Source organism: Anabrus simplex, chromosome 13 (assembly GCF_040414725.1).
Source record: "Anabrus simplex isolate iqAnaSimp1 chromosome 13, ASM4041472v1, whole genome shotgun sequence".
Classification (NCBI taxonomy): domain Eukaryota; kingdom Metazoa; phylum Arthropoda; class Insecta; order Orthoptera; family Tettigoniidae; genus Anabrus; species Anabrus simplex.
Genome location: NC_090277.1, coordinates 18,578,171 through 18,594,816, shown reverse-complemented (window position 1 = coordinate 18,594,816; position 16,646 = coordinate 18,578,171). Strand labels below are relative to the sequence as shown.

General features: G+C 39.4%; 1 protein-coding gene across 3 annotated transcripts in view; it reads right to left on the bottom strand.

Moving 5' to 3' along the window:
- Tasp1 (Taspase 1) overlaps nt 1–16,646 on the bottom strand; it is a 272,831-nt gene that overhangs the window by 235,674 nt on the left and 20,511 nt on the right. For all 3 annotated transcript variants that reach the window (XM_068230008.1, XM_068230006.1, XM_068230007.1), the window contains one exon: nt 14,144–14,415. In XM_068230008.1, coding sequence (XP_068086109.1) covers nt 14,144–14,415 — 272 coding nt within the window. The remainder of the gene's footprint in view (nt 1–14,143; nt 14,416–16,646) is intronic.

Sequence of the window (16,646 nt, the reverse complement as noted above, 5' to 3'; positions counted from 1 at the left end):
AAAGAAAAAAAAAACACTTCAGACAATTCTGGCCAATTAATCAAAAATCAAGGGAAACTCGCACATGGTCCCTCACAACTACCTAAATAACACAGCATATACCTCTCCCGGTCGGGATTTCTTCTCTCTTCCTGTACATGCACTGATTATATGTGTAAGCTAGGCATGCATTGTCTGACTGACTCACGAGTTTCCCCGGCATACACGATAGCCACGTGGGACAGTAACTAACAACATTTTGACATGGTTTTCCCTGCTCGCCAGCATTATTGTTCCTGCCACCCCTAAGGGGAACTCAAATATTCTCCTAACCTTGTTCCCATATTTGCTAGGACATTCTACATATTACTAAAAATATAACCCTCACGATAAGCTAATCATTAAGAAAAAAAATGGGTCGTCCGGGAATTCAGCTCCCTTGAATTTACTTCAACATTATAAAGATCAATAAAATTTCCATATTAGGACATGCATTATCTTACAACATTTTGATATTTACAAAAGAAAGCTAATCCTATCCCCGGTTACATTATCATGCTTAAGAAATTAGATTTGGACATCACTCATCTGTTTGGTGGCCGTTGTTTTTCCTTCCACGGGAGACCCATGGTGGAGTTTAGTGCTGCATGACCCCGGGGCTGGAGGTGGGCGTGCAGTCCTTCATCCCTGGTCCATACAAGTCCGACATCCTGGGGAACTCGTTCACAGCTGAAATCTTATAGTAATCCAAAATGGGTAACACTTCACCACTCGTCACACGGCCTCTATTTCCAGAGTTTACACCACGAATAAGCAGGTCTTTCAAATCACGGCGGGCGCGTTCACAACAGGGATCGGGTGGCTCACGAGACTCGAGCACCCTGATTCAGAGTAACACTTTGGGTGATACCGGTTAATTAACATCACTGACTCATTTAAGCCGGCACTGTCCCAGCCGACTTCCGCTACTCGTTTGTGAATTATGCTCGCAAATTAACTAGTTTAACACGCGGCACAGAGACAATTCACCTAGGCTCGTTTGGCCTCCCGTTTACACTTCACAAAGGCTTTGTACTTCACGGCGGCGATGGACACAATAACACTCTTAGTAAGCGGTCAGTGGGTTCGGACTGTAAAACTGGAGCACCACGGGACACACTGTACCTTCTCAACGACCCGCAAAGAACTGTCTTCTGCAATGGCCAGCCCGGCCTATATTATTTTCCCCGCCGGAAGCCTGGGGGCGTAAACGTTCTCGGTTCATTAAGGACAAGAGCTCCTTTCATACCAAGAATTGAAGACATTTAAATAGTGCATCTTGTGGCCCTCTATCTCCTCTTTCATTTGAGCAAGGCGTGCTGGACCTACGATCGGCAGTTTTTATGCAATTTGCTTCCCGCTTTTGATTAATTCATTAGCGTCCCTTGGGGGTGGAGTCATCTTTTGAGCGCGACTCTTAGCTTGGGTGACGCTGTTGTATTCACATGTGTTTGCAATCTGTTACATCTGGACATTCGGTGACCTCCTTTCTCCCCCTGAAGAAATTATTACATATTTTTAGTCTGGGAAATGCAGAAAATTCAGCTCTATCCATTGGTGTGTCTCACATAATTTTCCTCTGTCTGGATCAAAATATCATCCCATTTTTACGTGCCAAAATCCGACGTTGGCACCCGTAACACGTGCATAAAAAACCGGAAGTTCCTTATGTTAGTTTGGAACTCTGGGAAGCTAAACCACACCTCGGGGCGTATCTGACTACCCCAGTATCGCGTCCTCTTCTAGCTCTCTCTGCAAGTTGAGAGGGTATTTTCGCGGAGGCTTGGCTCCTGCTCTGTCTTCCCTTTGTTTTCCAGGCGCTCTTTCGCGGGTTCCATTCTGGCTGGACGCCGCTCGATCCCCATCGCCCATACTACTACCAATGACGCGACCTTTAGGAGTGATTTTAATGAAGTAGAAAGGCACCTATAATTCCAATGAGCTGTACAGGACACTGTACGGTTTCAGTATGTATGTATTGTCTCAAAGCCCGACTGTTGCTATACGAGGCTACTCTACTACCTCACAGGAAGTATGTACAGTAAGTGAGATGATCAGTCTCTGATAAGCCTACCGAAAATAGTATGAACTCACACTCCACACGTGTGAATCGGTCATGCACTTATACTCCGCACAGCTTCTAAATTGACATTTTGCAAAATAAATGAGCATCGCTTTACCTCTGTTGCCAGCGCGCTACCGCAACAAGAACAGCTGATGCAATACGACCGTGGTAAAATGTAACACCGTACTCAGAATAGCTAATGAATCTGGATTGAAAACAAATTCACAAAACAACACTTTCTAGCAACATCCGACAGTTAAAAGAGAATATATTAGGAATAAAAGAGAATGAGGAAATAACAACACATCACTCACCGCTATGGCTGGCACAGGAAGGAGGTTATGGCCTACAAAGGGAACACTCCACTGATCTCAAAGTCACTTTCTTGCCACGTCTTTTCCGAATTACACTGAGAAGTGCTAAATACGCACAAGGTACACTAACCAATACACGGGTGTAAATAAAACTACAGCTATATTCTTATACACTGAACTATTAAACCTGTATTGTACTAAATTATGCTATGCTTATTACACTATACTCTACTAAACTAGAAAGATAAAGACTAATATGAATAAGACAAATTACTGAAGAAAAATTCAAAAGATCGTGAACCGTACCGAATACCATACACGCTGAGCGAGATATGTTAACCACGTGGTGAATGTAAATTTAGAATCGGCAACTAGGTTTCGAGATAGCACTCTGCCGATATAAGTCAATATGAATGGCAGCTTGGGATTGGTTGGATGTCTATGTTTCAGTGCGTAACCACCAGACAGAGCCAAAATCGGTCAAAACGTCAATTTAGAAGTAAAGACGTGCGGAGTATAGATGCCATTACTTAGCAAATGCATAGATTAATATATTGCATCAAGCACCCGCACGATTATGCAAAGCGCAATGCTATTTGTATCAAATAAGTAGATGTTGTACCCGTGCTTTGCTATGGGATTCTTAGAAAGACTGTCCTTATAGTTTTCCCAACTGAAGTCAACATAGGTCATTATAATGACATCAGTACAAATGTCACGATTAAAAGTAATGCTGTCATATGAAATATTTGATAAAATGAAAAACAGCACATTTTCTCACTTTTAAAGAAAAGTACTACAGTGTCGATCTAACAGTTCAAAGTTCCAGAGCTAGTTCCAGGCCGCAGACAGCCGCGAACACTGCTGTGCCATTATTCCATTTAAGATGATGCCTGTTGCTTAAAGGGACTTAACATCTAAGTCATCAGCCCCTAATGGTACGAAATGAGATGAAATGTAATGACAATTTAAAAGTCCGAAATCATCCACTGACCAGAATTCGAAACGTGATGATGAAGAATGAATGGATGAATATGAATTTAAAACAATCAGTAGATCCGACCTGCAATGCCCCACATTCCCAGAAAACTGCGTTAAACAATAGTATTACTGACCAAGGGACTGCTTCAGAGCACAATTCTGAATCGATGATGGTTGTAGTCTAAAGGGGTCCATAATCTAGGTCATCAGTCCCTCATAATGGTACTAATTGCTAAGAAAGTAGAACCATGGTATTTGTCATGTTGCAGTACTAATCAAAAGTAGCATAGACTCACGGTATTTCACACAGTATGGTACTACTCACAGGTAATGTAATGCGCACATGTAACACAGACCTATGGTGTTTCTCACATTGCAGTGCCATTTACAGGCAACGCAAACCTATGGTATTCCTCTGCATAGCTGTACTAATCACAGGAACTTGTACTATCCCGTGGTGTCCACACATAGGTGTACTAATCACAGGAACTTGTACTATCCCGTGGTGTCCTCACATAGTGGATACTAATCATAGGCAAGACAGACCCATGGTGTCGATCATAGAGTGGTACTAATCATAGGTACTGTAAAACTCACCCTGGTACTAAGCACAAGTAAAAGCGACTCATGGTGTTCCCTGCGTAGTGGTACTAATTACAAGTAGGCTCATGGTTCTAATTCGATCATCCCTTTGTCGCCCGTTAGTCGCCTCTTACGACAGCCGGGATACCATGGGTGTATTCTTCGCCTGCATCCCCCACCCACAGGGGGATGTGTGTATGTTCCGCGAGAGCTATTTTATTCCGCTCAAGTCCACCGGCAAGCCGGTTGGGACCCCCTACCTGCCACCTGGGAGTATCACCTCTCCCCCTGTTACGCCAGCGTGGTAAGTTTGTAGTTATTCCATTTTTTTTTTGCTAGGGGCTTTACGTCGCACCGACACAGATAGGTCTTATGGCGACGGTGGGATAGGAAAGGCCTAGGAGTTGGAAGGAAGCGGCCGTGGCCTTAATTAAGGTACAGCCCCAGCATTTGCCTGGTGTGAAAATGGGAAACCACGGAAAACCATTTTCAGGGCTGCCGATAGTGGGATTCGAACCTACTATCTCCCGGATGCAGATTTAAGTGTGCACACTGCTCATTCCAATCACTGCCTCAGAGTAGGGATCGAATAGCTGGAATATTATGATGATCCAGAGTGTTACGTACCAGTAGTATCAGAAAATGTATGAACCAGAGGAATGGCATGCTAAAGAAAAGAGAGATCTAACTCCCCAGCTACTTCCCAACAATATTCAGGAGCAGTAAAATGATAGCAGAATACACAAAGCACATCACAACAAACAATGGTCAATGTAATGTTATTGTTAATCAATTTTATGAGCTTCACATTAAGTTTTCTTCCAACTCTGTGATATTACAGCATCTAATGTAAAGCAAGTCCTCCTTTCCTTCATGACTCCCTCTTGTGTTACTATTCAAGCGATCGTTCCTTCATGACTTTTTTCTCATTTTATAATCATATTTACAATTTAATCACCATCACCACCAATATTATTATATTCAGTATGATAAAACTGAATAAGACATAAATAATCAGAAATTGCTCTATAACTTCTGTTATGTAGTACTTTTCGATATGACCGTAAGATAGGTAGGCCTAATAAAACATTAAATTTTCGGCACCTTCCCCTAAACTACCATTTTGAACAGGGTGAATAAAATTATTTATAACGTAGGCTGTAGTTCCTTATTCCCCGACTTAACATACCGATTTTTATTAAATTCTGTTCACCCATTTTCTCGTACCTCGGCGTTGATATGGACTTATCAACAAAAATCCAAATTCATGAATATCTCTCATAACAGCCGGTACGGTACAAATGTACAAGATATACATGATAGGAAATTTAATAATATATAACTTTAATTATGCAGTATTTATCGATAAGGCCAAGAAAAGGATTGAGAATTAAATTTTAGGCCTTCCCCTAAACTACCATTTCACTTAGTGTGAATACAATTATTTATGGCCTAGATTGTAACGACTTATTCCCCGACTTTATTAAAACGTGCATTTCTCCTTGTTACTGTGGTCACGACCGGTACAGAAATATCATTCTTTTTAAATTCTGAGCAATGGACAGGCACTCTTATTTTATTTATATTGAGATAAATTAAAATTAGTCAGAAATGTCTCCAAATAGCTCCTAAAATCTCTAGAAAAGTCACTAGTGGTTATCATTGAAAATCTGTCACTAAATTATTAAAAGGACTCAATATCTAGCGACTAGTCTCTAGAATCGAGTAGACTGGACTGGACTAGACTGATGTTAACAAACACAAACATAGCACACAAGAACAAGAGATTGACAATCGATATACGCGTCGCGATATACAGGTTTCAATAGACATCGCACATTCGCACACATTTCTTGCATTAATAAACGTCAATATTTCATTTGAAAGCGGCCAATGAGCGAAGGACTTCCGGTCACTGGCGTAAAAAAGCTGAAATGGCGGGATATCAAAACAAATGTTTGAAGTTCACCAAAATTAAGCTAAGATCGGGAGAAATAATAGAATAATCGGGAAGCGGGAGAAACTGTCAAAAATTGCAAGTCTCCCCCCTAAATCGGGCAAGTTGGCAGGTGTGTTAATGTTTTGAAATCAGAAATTTGTATACACTGCAACCTGTAGCATTTATAGATATTTAATTTGTCATTTTCAAGCATTTTGAAGGTAAGCATAGAATTTGAGTTAGATCTTGTGATATTGCATTTCCACAGAGCCAATATAATAATGGAACACTTTTAAACTGATACCAGCCTGATATAAAATCAGAATAATGAAAAGGATATTCACAAAATTAACAGGAATCATGTTCGTCATTCTCCACTGGGTCATTACGGGCATCATGTCTTCCGGGAGACGTTTAAGCTACTGTTTCTTGGGATGGCCGTGTGGTGGATCCCTTCCTGGGTTATACTTGACGACTCGACATTTCTCATCGTACCATCTGAGGGGAGCTTCCCATCCGTTGTCTGATGTAGTCACAGTCAAGTTTCGTATGTCCTAAATACCAAAGCACACCTTGCAACAGGCCTAACAATGGATTTGAGATGAAAGTGTAGGTTCTTTGTCGCAGAAAACTCCGGTCACTTGCCGCCATTTTAACAACCCTTAAGCATCGAGAAGTGTTTCACCTTCCCATCCCTTCAGGCCAACAAGATAGATATTAGGCTGCTTTAAACAACAAGCGTCATCATCAAGCAGCATCACCACCATCCCAGCTGAAGTACGAACCGAGCTGCGTAAATTACATATTGGTGATGGGGCCCGAGAATTCTTGTTTTTATGGACCTCGTGTTTCCTTAATTGCTGCTACAATCTGGTGGCAAAATTATAAATTTTAAATGGTGTAGTTACGGAATAAATAGTATAAGTCAACTATTCCTCCATCATTTTCTTTTCTTTAAACCTTCATCTAGTTAACAAAATAATAACGTTAATGTCGAGCTATTCCTTGGAGCTTCAGTGCAGTTGTCAATATGGCGTGGCGCATGCAGTTGCTAACAGATATCGACATCTGTGATGAATTATGTGCAGACTGGTTATCAGATGTAAGTAGAGACAGTGAATTAGATATTTCAAATTATGTGAGTGATTCTGACAGTGCTTTTGGTCCTTCTATGTCAAATCATGTTTGAATACAGCAGTGACTCAGATGCACACGAGTCGAGTAGTACAGATAGCACTTGGAGTACTAGGTATAGATACAGTCAGCGGCTTCTCAAAAGATAATCCACCAAGCTCGATAGCTGCAGTCGCGTAAGTGCGGCCAGTATCCAGTAATCGGGAGATAGTGGGTTCGAGCCCCACTGTCGGCAATCCTGAAGATGGTTTTCCGTGGATTCCCATTTTCACACGAGGCAAATGCCGGGGCTGTACCTTAATTAAGGCCATGGCCGTTTCCTTCCAATTCCTATCCCATCTTCGCCGTAAGACATATCTGTGTCGGTGCGACGTAAAGCAAATAGCAAAAGATAATCCAGTTTGTAATTTAAAAGTTCAAGGTCGATATCTAGAATACTTTTCGCGATACATGAGTTTTTGATTGCAGCAGTATAAATTCATTCTTGAGGCTTGAACTATCCGGTCAACAGGAGGTTCGGACCCGATCATCAATGTGTTAACAAGGTCAGGGGCCCAAACATTCAAGGTGCCTTCTGATTGTGGGTAACATTCAATGCTCAGCGCAGACCATTTTTTAAACATCTTTCAACATGAGAGAGCTGCTTGGGAAAGTCTCAACACCGAACAGTCCAACTCCTCGTTTCAAGTTTCCAACATAAATAAAGTTTCAGTTTGTATTCAAAACACATACGAATCAACCAGCCATCCCCCACTTAACTGTCCTCAATTTTCATTCCAACAGGTCACTAGCAACCAAATTAAAAAAGTACTATACTCTCTTAAATCTAAAGCAGTAGGAGTAGATGACATCCCTATGCATTTCATACATAATATAATAGGCGCTATCCTCCCGATTATCACACATATATTCAATTACTGTCTTAGAAATGGAACTTTCCCTGCACTCTGGAAACAAGCTAATGTCATCCCAGTGCCCAAGATAAACGATCCTAAACTGACCTCTGACTATCGCCCACTTTCTATTCTTCCAGCGCTTTCCTAAGGCTTTGGAAAGACTGGTGTACGAGTAAGTATTGAAATATTTAAATAACTATTCTCTCCTTGACCCATTACAACCGGGCTTTAAGAAAGGGTACAGAACTGCCACGGCTCTCCTTAAAGTGACAGAAGACATCAGACTAGCTATGGAACAACGACAAGTTACAGTACTAACGCTACTGGATTTCAGTGGTGCATTTGATACAATAGACTTGCAGCTACTAATTAAGAAAATGGAATCTTACTTGTTTGACCCTTTAGTACTGAAGTTTTTTACGTCATACAGTATTTGAAAGATCGGAGGCAGCGTGTGATAACTCGCGAAAGAAATTCAGAACGGCGTACAAGGAAAGTTGACACGCCACAAGGTAGTATTTTAGGACCATTGCTTTTTACATTGTATATCAATGACATTTCATCTTCTCTAAAAATGTGTAATTATCACCTATATGCTGATGATCACCAAATTTATTCCCGTTGCAGCTTAAACGAATTACCAAATGCAGTAAAATGCATAAATTATGACATGGAAAAACTCAGTGAATATGCTCTCGCGAACAAGACTTCTCATAAATCCATCAAAATCTCAAGCTATCATTGTCGGTTCCCAGAAGCTCCTATAAGATCAACGATTCGATCATTCCTCCTCTACAAATAAGTAATAGCACAATCCCGTACAGTAAAACAGTGAGAAATCTTGGGGTGACTATGACTGAAACTCTAAATTGGACAGAACATATCAAAAACGTAAGTCAGAAGGTGTTTGCTACTCTACACCCACTAAAATTAAATAAAGATATACCACTAAATATGCGGCAAAGATTAACACAGACCCTACTTCTTCCTATCCTTGACTACTGTGATGTTATCTTGGTAGACGCTACTAAAGAACAAACTAGGAAGCTGCAGCGTATTATGAATTGTTGCCTTAGATTCATTTTTAATCTAAGGTATGATGTGCATATTACTCCTTACCATCATGCACTACACTGGTTAAAACCTGATAAGAGACGTGAATATCATATACTTGTCTTAATACACAAATTCCTGCATAGTAACTCCCCCCAGTATATTTCATCTAAACTTCACTTCCTCTCTTCCTTCCATAACCGTAACACTCACTCGGGCTCCACTTTAGCTATTCCTCTTCACCACTCTTCTGTGTATAATAAATCTTTTCTTGTAACCGGTTCCAGGCTTTGGAATTCCCTGCCAGTAAGTGTCAGGGGCATTGACTCTTTCCTCAAATTTAAAATATCTTGCCGAGACTTCCTGTTGAGAGTTACTGATTGAAGTGTGCATTGGTGTGTATTGTGTGCGTGTGATTGGTAATAGTAAAATTAAAAATTGTTTCTGTTAGTTTTATATAATGTAAACATAAGGGTAGTTGATAAATGTGTACATTGTAAGTGTGTGTGCAACTGTCTGTGTGAGATAGAAAAGAGGACTGAAGTGACGAGCTAATAAGCTGCATATTGTGTGGGTGTATAACTTAAGCTTAATTTAGGAAATAGTATAAATAGTATTAGTAATAGGCAACCTTAATATTATTTGTTGTATTGTGGTAAAGTGTAAGAGAGGGCAGTGTGCCCTAACTTCGCCACATGAAAGAAACCATAATAAATAAATAAATTAATTAAAAAGTGGTTTACAATTTGTTATAAATATACATGACTCCAGTGATCAGAAGACCACCAACAATGTGCCTATGTATTCCAGTGAAGCACTCAAAGTATTGCAAGAAGTAGAACTTGATAAACTGTTCTGTACCAAATGGGAGGTGGACATTAGTCAATTTAATCAGTCATCATTAATCTGCACGTAAGGCTGTCGCCGAAGTGGCAGATTTCCTATCAGTTCTTTTCTTAAATGATTTCAAAGAACTTCAAAATATATTGAACATTTCTTCTTCATATAAACACAGAGTTCTTCCACTCAAGCTTATTCGTCCCCTGACAGCTCGGAAAGTACCGCTCATTGCAAGTAACTAACCTCACCTGTTTAGTTACATCAAAATGTCTGCATAATCAAATTAAACTTGTTACAAGTGAACTATGTAGGATGAGTGGAATGTAATTTTTTTTAAAGACTTTATTGGCGAAGTACCATATAATGTTTCATTTATCATGACCTAACCTGTACTGTTATTTGTAGAGCATAAGATAATGTAATGACCTAACCTGTACTGTATAATGTTGTAACATAGGCATTTGTAAATAGTAGAATTCTGTCTGTAGTTCCTGGAAAGATCTAGAAAGTTGCATAACTTTTGTACTGGGTGTGTTACTTTGTTGGTATGTGTTCTAGAAAGTGTGTTCTGTTTATTCTGGAAAAATACGACTTTCGCGATCATGCGTATTCTAGAAGGTTAGTCTGAGTTCTCGATCGAAAGTAAGGTTGTGATTGGTGAGTCTAGGTGGCGATAGGGGACACGTGCCGCTGATTGGTTGCCTCCAAGGCCAGTAATTCCTATATATAGTGAGCGAGGTAGTGTTCGAAGGGATTCTGTATCCTGAATTCTGTCGGTCTCGTTTATCTGTCTGCGAGCAGCCTATCTGGATGATGTCCCTCCGGTTTTCGGGATGGCACTCTCCCCGGGTAAGCACTCTTGAAATCCGTTCCTGTTAAAGATTCCGTAATGTTCCGATTTGGTTTTCATACAGGAGTCTGCCCTAACCTCGCCTAGATTCACCAAATTAGTTACTTATGATGCCTTAGTTTTTCTGCTAGACTTACCTGTTCGTTTTCCGAGGCATTCCTGTTTAGTTTCACTAAAATATGTATATTGTAGTTTAATAGTATTTCCCTTGGGGTTTGCCTCTCATAGTTTTGTATCACTTTAGGTACGGTACGCTAGATTTTGGATAACCTGTAAATTGCATTGTACTACTGCACTGGTAACTAGATGTACAGCTGATTTGTAATTTGAATTTACACTGCTATGAAACAACCTATGTATATCACTGAACTTATAGCTCATAACTTGGAATGTATATGTAGAATTATCTTGTAAATAATATTTTTAAAACTAAGCATCACGGTGATTCATTTCGGAATCCGCTATCTAAGCCATGTTCATGCCTTTGGTAGGTTCCCAGCCCTTCCATCTTCCCTTATTGTCGTTCACTAGTTGGCGCTACTGATAGTTACGTACTTGTTTTGTTGGAGATCTGCGTATGCTAGCTACTGTTTCCCGAGTGTGTAGTGTTTACTTATATTGTGTATTGTGCTCTTACCCTCCCTTTTAACTGTGTTTGTGCCTTGTTTAGTGTTACCACTGTAGTAGAGGTAACAAAACTAATTTGCTGACCCTCAGTCACAATGCAACACATGGAGGGACATGCCAACAAGCGATAGCCTATTCAACAACTTTTAGCTACAAAGGTTCGTCGAATTACGTCCCTTTCAACCACGCTTCATTTTAATTCATTGCTTCAAATCTTTGGTCATTGATGTCAACAAGTACATACTTATTCAACAACATTGTTGGTGTCAAATGACAACAAGCGTTTACACTTCGTGAAGACCAAGGTTTAACCTGTCACATGTTTCAATTATCAAGATGACGAGATCTTAGAATTTTGTACTCTTATCCTCAAAGGATAACAAACTTTTAGCCCGATCTCATTTTAAAATAACTATACCCTAATTATTAGATCTTAAGATTGAATCACAAGTCATTCTTCAAGAGCAAACTTATTCTACCATCATTTTAAATGAATGTATTTTTATCAACTTCTTCACTATTAAGTCTTTCTTAATAAGGCACGCTACCAATGATTCTGCCTTTTATGATAATTTAGTAAAATAAGTTTAAGATTGTAAAATGTACAAATACTTTTTAAGTCATTAGTTACGAGAAACCAACCTTTGAGATTCTAGACTGGCTTATGATGCTCTATAAAGGAGCACATATAACTTCACATTAATGAGGAAACTCTAAATGTAATAACATTTTGATGTACTGAATAGGCGGTTTATAAGAAAACTTTGTTTGTTGTAATTAAGTACCGTTTAGTCGACCATCTTCATCTCGTGGCAGATCTTGCGGAAATAAAGAAATCCCTTTCTATGTCCTAAGCGGCAATTGTGAGAGGACATTTTATCCAATATTCCAGCAGTGAAGTTAATTTTTGACAGAGGAGGTTCAACTGACACACGCAAAGCATGACAGCAACTGAGACTCAGAACTTTTGATAACTGGAGTAAGATAGAACATAGGCGAAAGGGAGTACACTCCAGCAAGGAGGAGGGAGCCTGTCCTCAACTCTCTTCATCGTGGAGGCAGAGGCAGTGAACTCGTCACAGCGCTACTATCAGGCTTGAGTCAACCAGAAGTGACTTAAATATCAGCCAACATAACAAGAAACATAACTTGAAAACTATTGCAACTGAACTGTGTGTAGTGAATGCTGTATTTTGTATGGGTCACCTCACTTATAGGAAGACACAAGTAGGAAATCCTGTTCCAATGATGTGGAGCTTTTAAAGTCTCTAGAAATTGATCTTCATTGGATAATCAAATTAAACTGATTTGCTGACCCTCAGTGAGCAGTGATTAAATAATTTACTCCTTTAAACGGAATGGTATATCTCTTCCACCTTTCAATACTTAACGAGTTATAATCTGATGAATTACAAATATGTAATACATATTATATAATTCAGGGCCAGGTGGTGGGTGACTCAGTACGAAATGTACTGAATATTTCTTTAAAATGTAGTTCAATTCATTACGTTATAACTTGTTAAGTATTTAAAGGAATAAATTATTATATTATTCATAGTCACTACAGAACCTAGATGGAGTTCAGCAACTGTAGTTTCAAGCTGACTGGCAAGCTCTGTCATTCAGCGTGGGTTGCTGATAAGCGAGATGGAGGGTAGCTCAGAACGAAAGGAAAATGTAGGTACTTCAACTCAATTTCTTTTCAATCAGCTTACCCAAGGCATTCCTGCGATTTCTTCATTAGTTTCCTTGTAAGTTATAACACTAACATAAGGGACATGTTGTATCTGTTGAAATGGCAAATTAATTCTATAATTTCTTGGGTTTACTGATGAATTTTCCTTAGCGGTTTGCCCACCCCATTTCCTGTCATTACAATGCAGGTACTATGTAACCGTGTTCATTTTGGTTGAGAGCAAATATTTTTCTGACTTATAACGTAATTTAAATTTGCGTTTTTTTACTCGCTGTCGTTGAACGGATTAGAGCCCTTTATTCCACATCGAAACTCACCAGAAGTGGATGGAAGGGTTATAGTTGACAAATTAACGAAATACAGAGTGCCCCTAATGTACGATTCAGCTGAAGCAATCTGCTTAGATATTTAGCCAGAGCAGGACAACCCATCGCACTAACTATTGGTCTCAGGGGAATGTCTTCTTTATGGATTTTTGCAAGTCCATATGATCCTGGTGGCAGTCAGATGTTTAGCGGCTTCTTTTAAAATTGAGGACTGCCTTAAGACATCACAGTGGCATTGCTCACATAAGTCACGTGAGCTCAGTCTGTAAACAGACTCTGACAACATAGCCGAGAGCTTGTTCTTATACTCTCCAGTGTCCATTACTACTGTCGCATTACCACCTAGTAGAGTACCACTTACAACAGACTCAAAACATTCATTATTAGAGAAATGTTGCTTGGGATTAGATGAGATTTTCTTCTCAAGACGCGGAGCAAAGCTCTCGTAAAAAATTTCACCTTGTTTTCTAACACGGCAAGAACTCAAAACCGTATTATCTAGTCTACAAATACGGGCTGTGAAAGCAGCAATCTAAAATTTATTAATATTGTTTATGAAGCTTGGGAGGATAAGAGAGGCTTCAGAGGGGCCATCGAGGCCTTTGAGATCGAGAATGTAGCACTGTACTGAGCGACTCCATCAGCATTTGATGCACGAAGAATTCAAAGTAAAATGTGCGCAGTTGTTTACTGACACGCAAGTTTACATTCTAAAATGTTTAAAGGCCACAACTCAATACAAGCCACAAGAATCTCCATATAACCAGTCTATAGATTGTGAGAGATGAGTCATCTCAGAAAGGGGGGAAGATCAGTTACCTGGGTGGAACTCTGCCAAGGGCAAGACGTGCGTTCTGTTTTAGACAGAGGTGTCGAGCGAGGAACACTGGATTCTTTACTCCCGGTACAGCTCCTATAGCCCCGTGTACCAAGTTCTCCCCGTCCATGACACTCGCGTCGCACTCCACTCGGCCGTCCCACGTCAAGTTGGATCCGAAGCCAGCATTCGTAAGAGGGGAGTTCTCGAGGATGGCTGTGGCTTCCGTACATGCTGTCACGGCCGAACCACCTGATCTCAGAATTCCTTGAGCCTGGAATACAACATAAAGAACAGTACAACTCTGTAAGGGCTCAGCTGCTTAGAAACAGCATAAAATGATCTTAAAAGGTCAAATACACCCTTAAAAAATATGCTATGAACATCCCTGCAAACCATGTGACCTTACAAAGACCTAATATCAATAAAAAATCTTCCACCTTTTTGATACTTATATTTGCATTTTGGCAAGTAATTAATCACACACAGTACATGTTTCGTTCTTTTTTTAGAACATCTTAAAAACAATGATGGATGGTTGAATGGGGTAGTGAAATGAGAGGAAGATGGATCTACTTATAGTTGGCCTATTTTTAAAATAATCCACTCCTACTGTGACCTTGGAGGAGCTACGGCTGAAGCAGCCTTCCTTCTTGTGTAGTAATGATGTGCAGTTAAAATTGAAATAATAAACAAAGAGGTTTAACCTATTCAATACAAAAGAATAAGAAATGCAATGATTACATTTAATAATAAGTAGAAGTGGTACCGGTTTCGACCCTAGTCCAGGTCATCATCAGCCGATTAAAACATGAAAAACAATGCATAGGAAAAATTAAATAAAAGATCAAGTTCACTCTGGATCAGTAGCAAAGGCGATATAAAAATGACGGAGGTAGACACTGTAAAATTCAGAAGAAGTAAAATGTAAGTCACTTAAAAGAAACAGTGCGTAATTTTCTGAACGGCAGTATGGCACACGCAGTGTTAGGCAAAGTCTTATAATGTTTATGAAAAGCGAAGAACGGCTAAATGAGCTAGCTTGTATACACTGTCAGGCACAAAATCATAACACAATTGAACACATATGAAGATCCATAATCGTGCTGAAGCTGAAGATGAGTAGCTCCCGGTGATCAGCGCGATGGTTTCAACGATGTGTACACACAGCAAGATAATGGGGAAGCAAAACGGCAATCAGCTTCACGGTTCCTGGACTAGCCAAATTCAAGAGACATTTTTTAAAATTTAAAACAAATAGCTGCCACCTTGGAGGGAGTAAATGAAGTCTCCTTAATCCCAACTAATTGGGACCGAAGTATGTTCGGATTAACCGGAAACTACTTTCTAATAATAATAATGTTATTGTTTTTACGTCCCGCTAACTACTTTCACGTTCCAGAGACCCCTAGGTGCCGGCATTTTCTTCCGCAGGAGTTTTTTTACGTGCCAGTAAATCTACTTAAACGAGGCTGACGTATTTGAGCACCTTCAAATACCACCGGACTGAGCTGGGATCGAATGATATTAGCGAGAGGATGGAAGCTGACTGTCATCAATTATAAACAGTCCAAGAAATTGTAGCTATGGTGGAGAAAGAATCTGGAGTTGATGAGGAACAGAGTGACTACGAAGACCACAATGAACAACTAGTGTCACATTCAGATGCCGCAGCCGCCTTAGAACTTGCCGTACGCTACGTCGAGCAACGCTCCGCTGCTACACCCATTGATGTGATGTTTATGAGACGCTGGTTTAACAGTGCATCTTCGAGTAGGTTCCAATCACTATGGCAAAAGAAACTAACGGACTTTGTAAAGATAAACGACCAGTGATTGATGGTTTATAATGTGTAATTATGTTTACATAAAGTTATTCTAGTAAAACATGACTAATAAAATGCAAGTAGATCTTCATTCTATAATATGTTCTTTCAATTTAATAAGGAGATTTTAAAAAAATGAATATTTCAGTTCGAATTAACGGGACTCTAGTGTACATAGCAACATTCAGAACAGTGACAAATGAAAGTCATATCTTTTCAAAAACTTTTCATTAGAAGACAAGTGGAATATTTTAATAATAAAAGTGCTGGAAACATTTTATACAAAATCTGTTCAAATGAATAGAAATTTTTTTTTTAAACAGGCTAACTATAAGTAGATCCATCTTCCTCTCATTTCATTACCCCATTCAACCATCCACCATTGTTTTTAATTCTTTTTATCTAATTTATTTTAAATTTATGTAGTATTTAAGAAAAAATAAGGTACCTGATTAGAATGTTCTTAAAAAGATAAACTTAGTGAATCACCTAAGCAATGTAAGCAGCTGAAGATGTTCTAAAAAAAAGAACGACATGTACTGTGTATGATTAATTGATTTGCCAAAATGCAAATAGTATCAAAAAGGTGGAAGATTTTTTGTTGATATTAAGTCTTTGTAAATAGGATTTGATATGGAAAATGAAGCTGATTTCTTGCAAACCATGTGACCTTGTCGTGG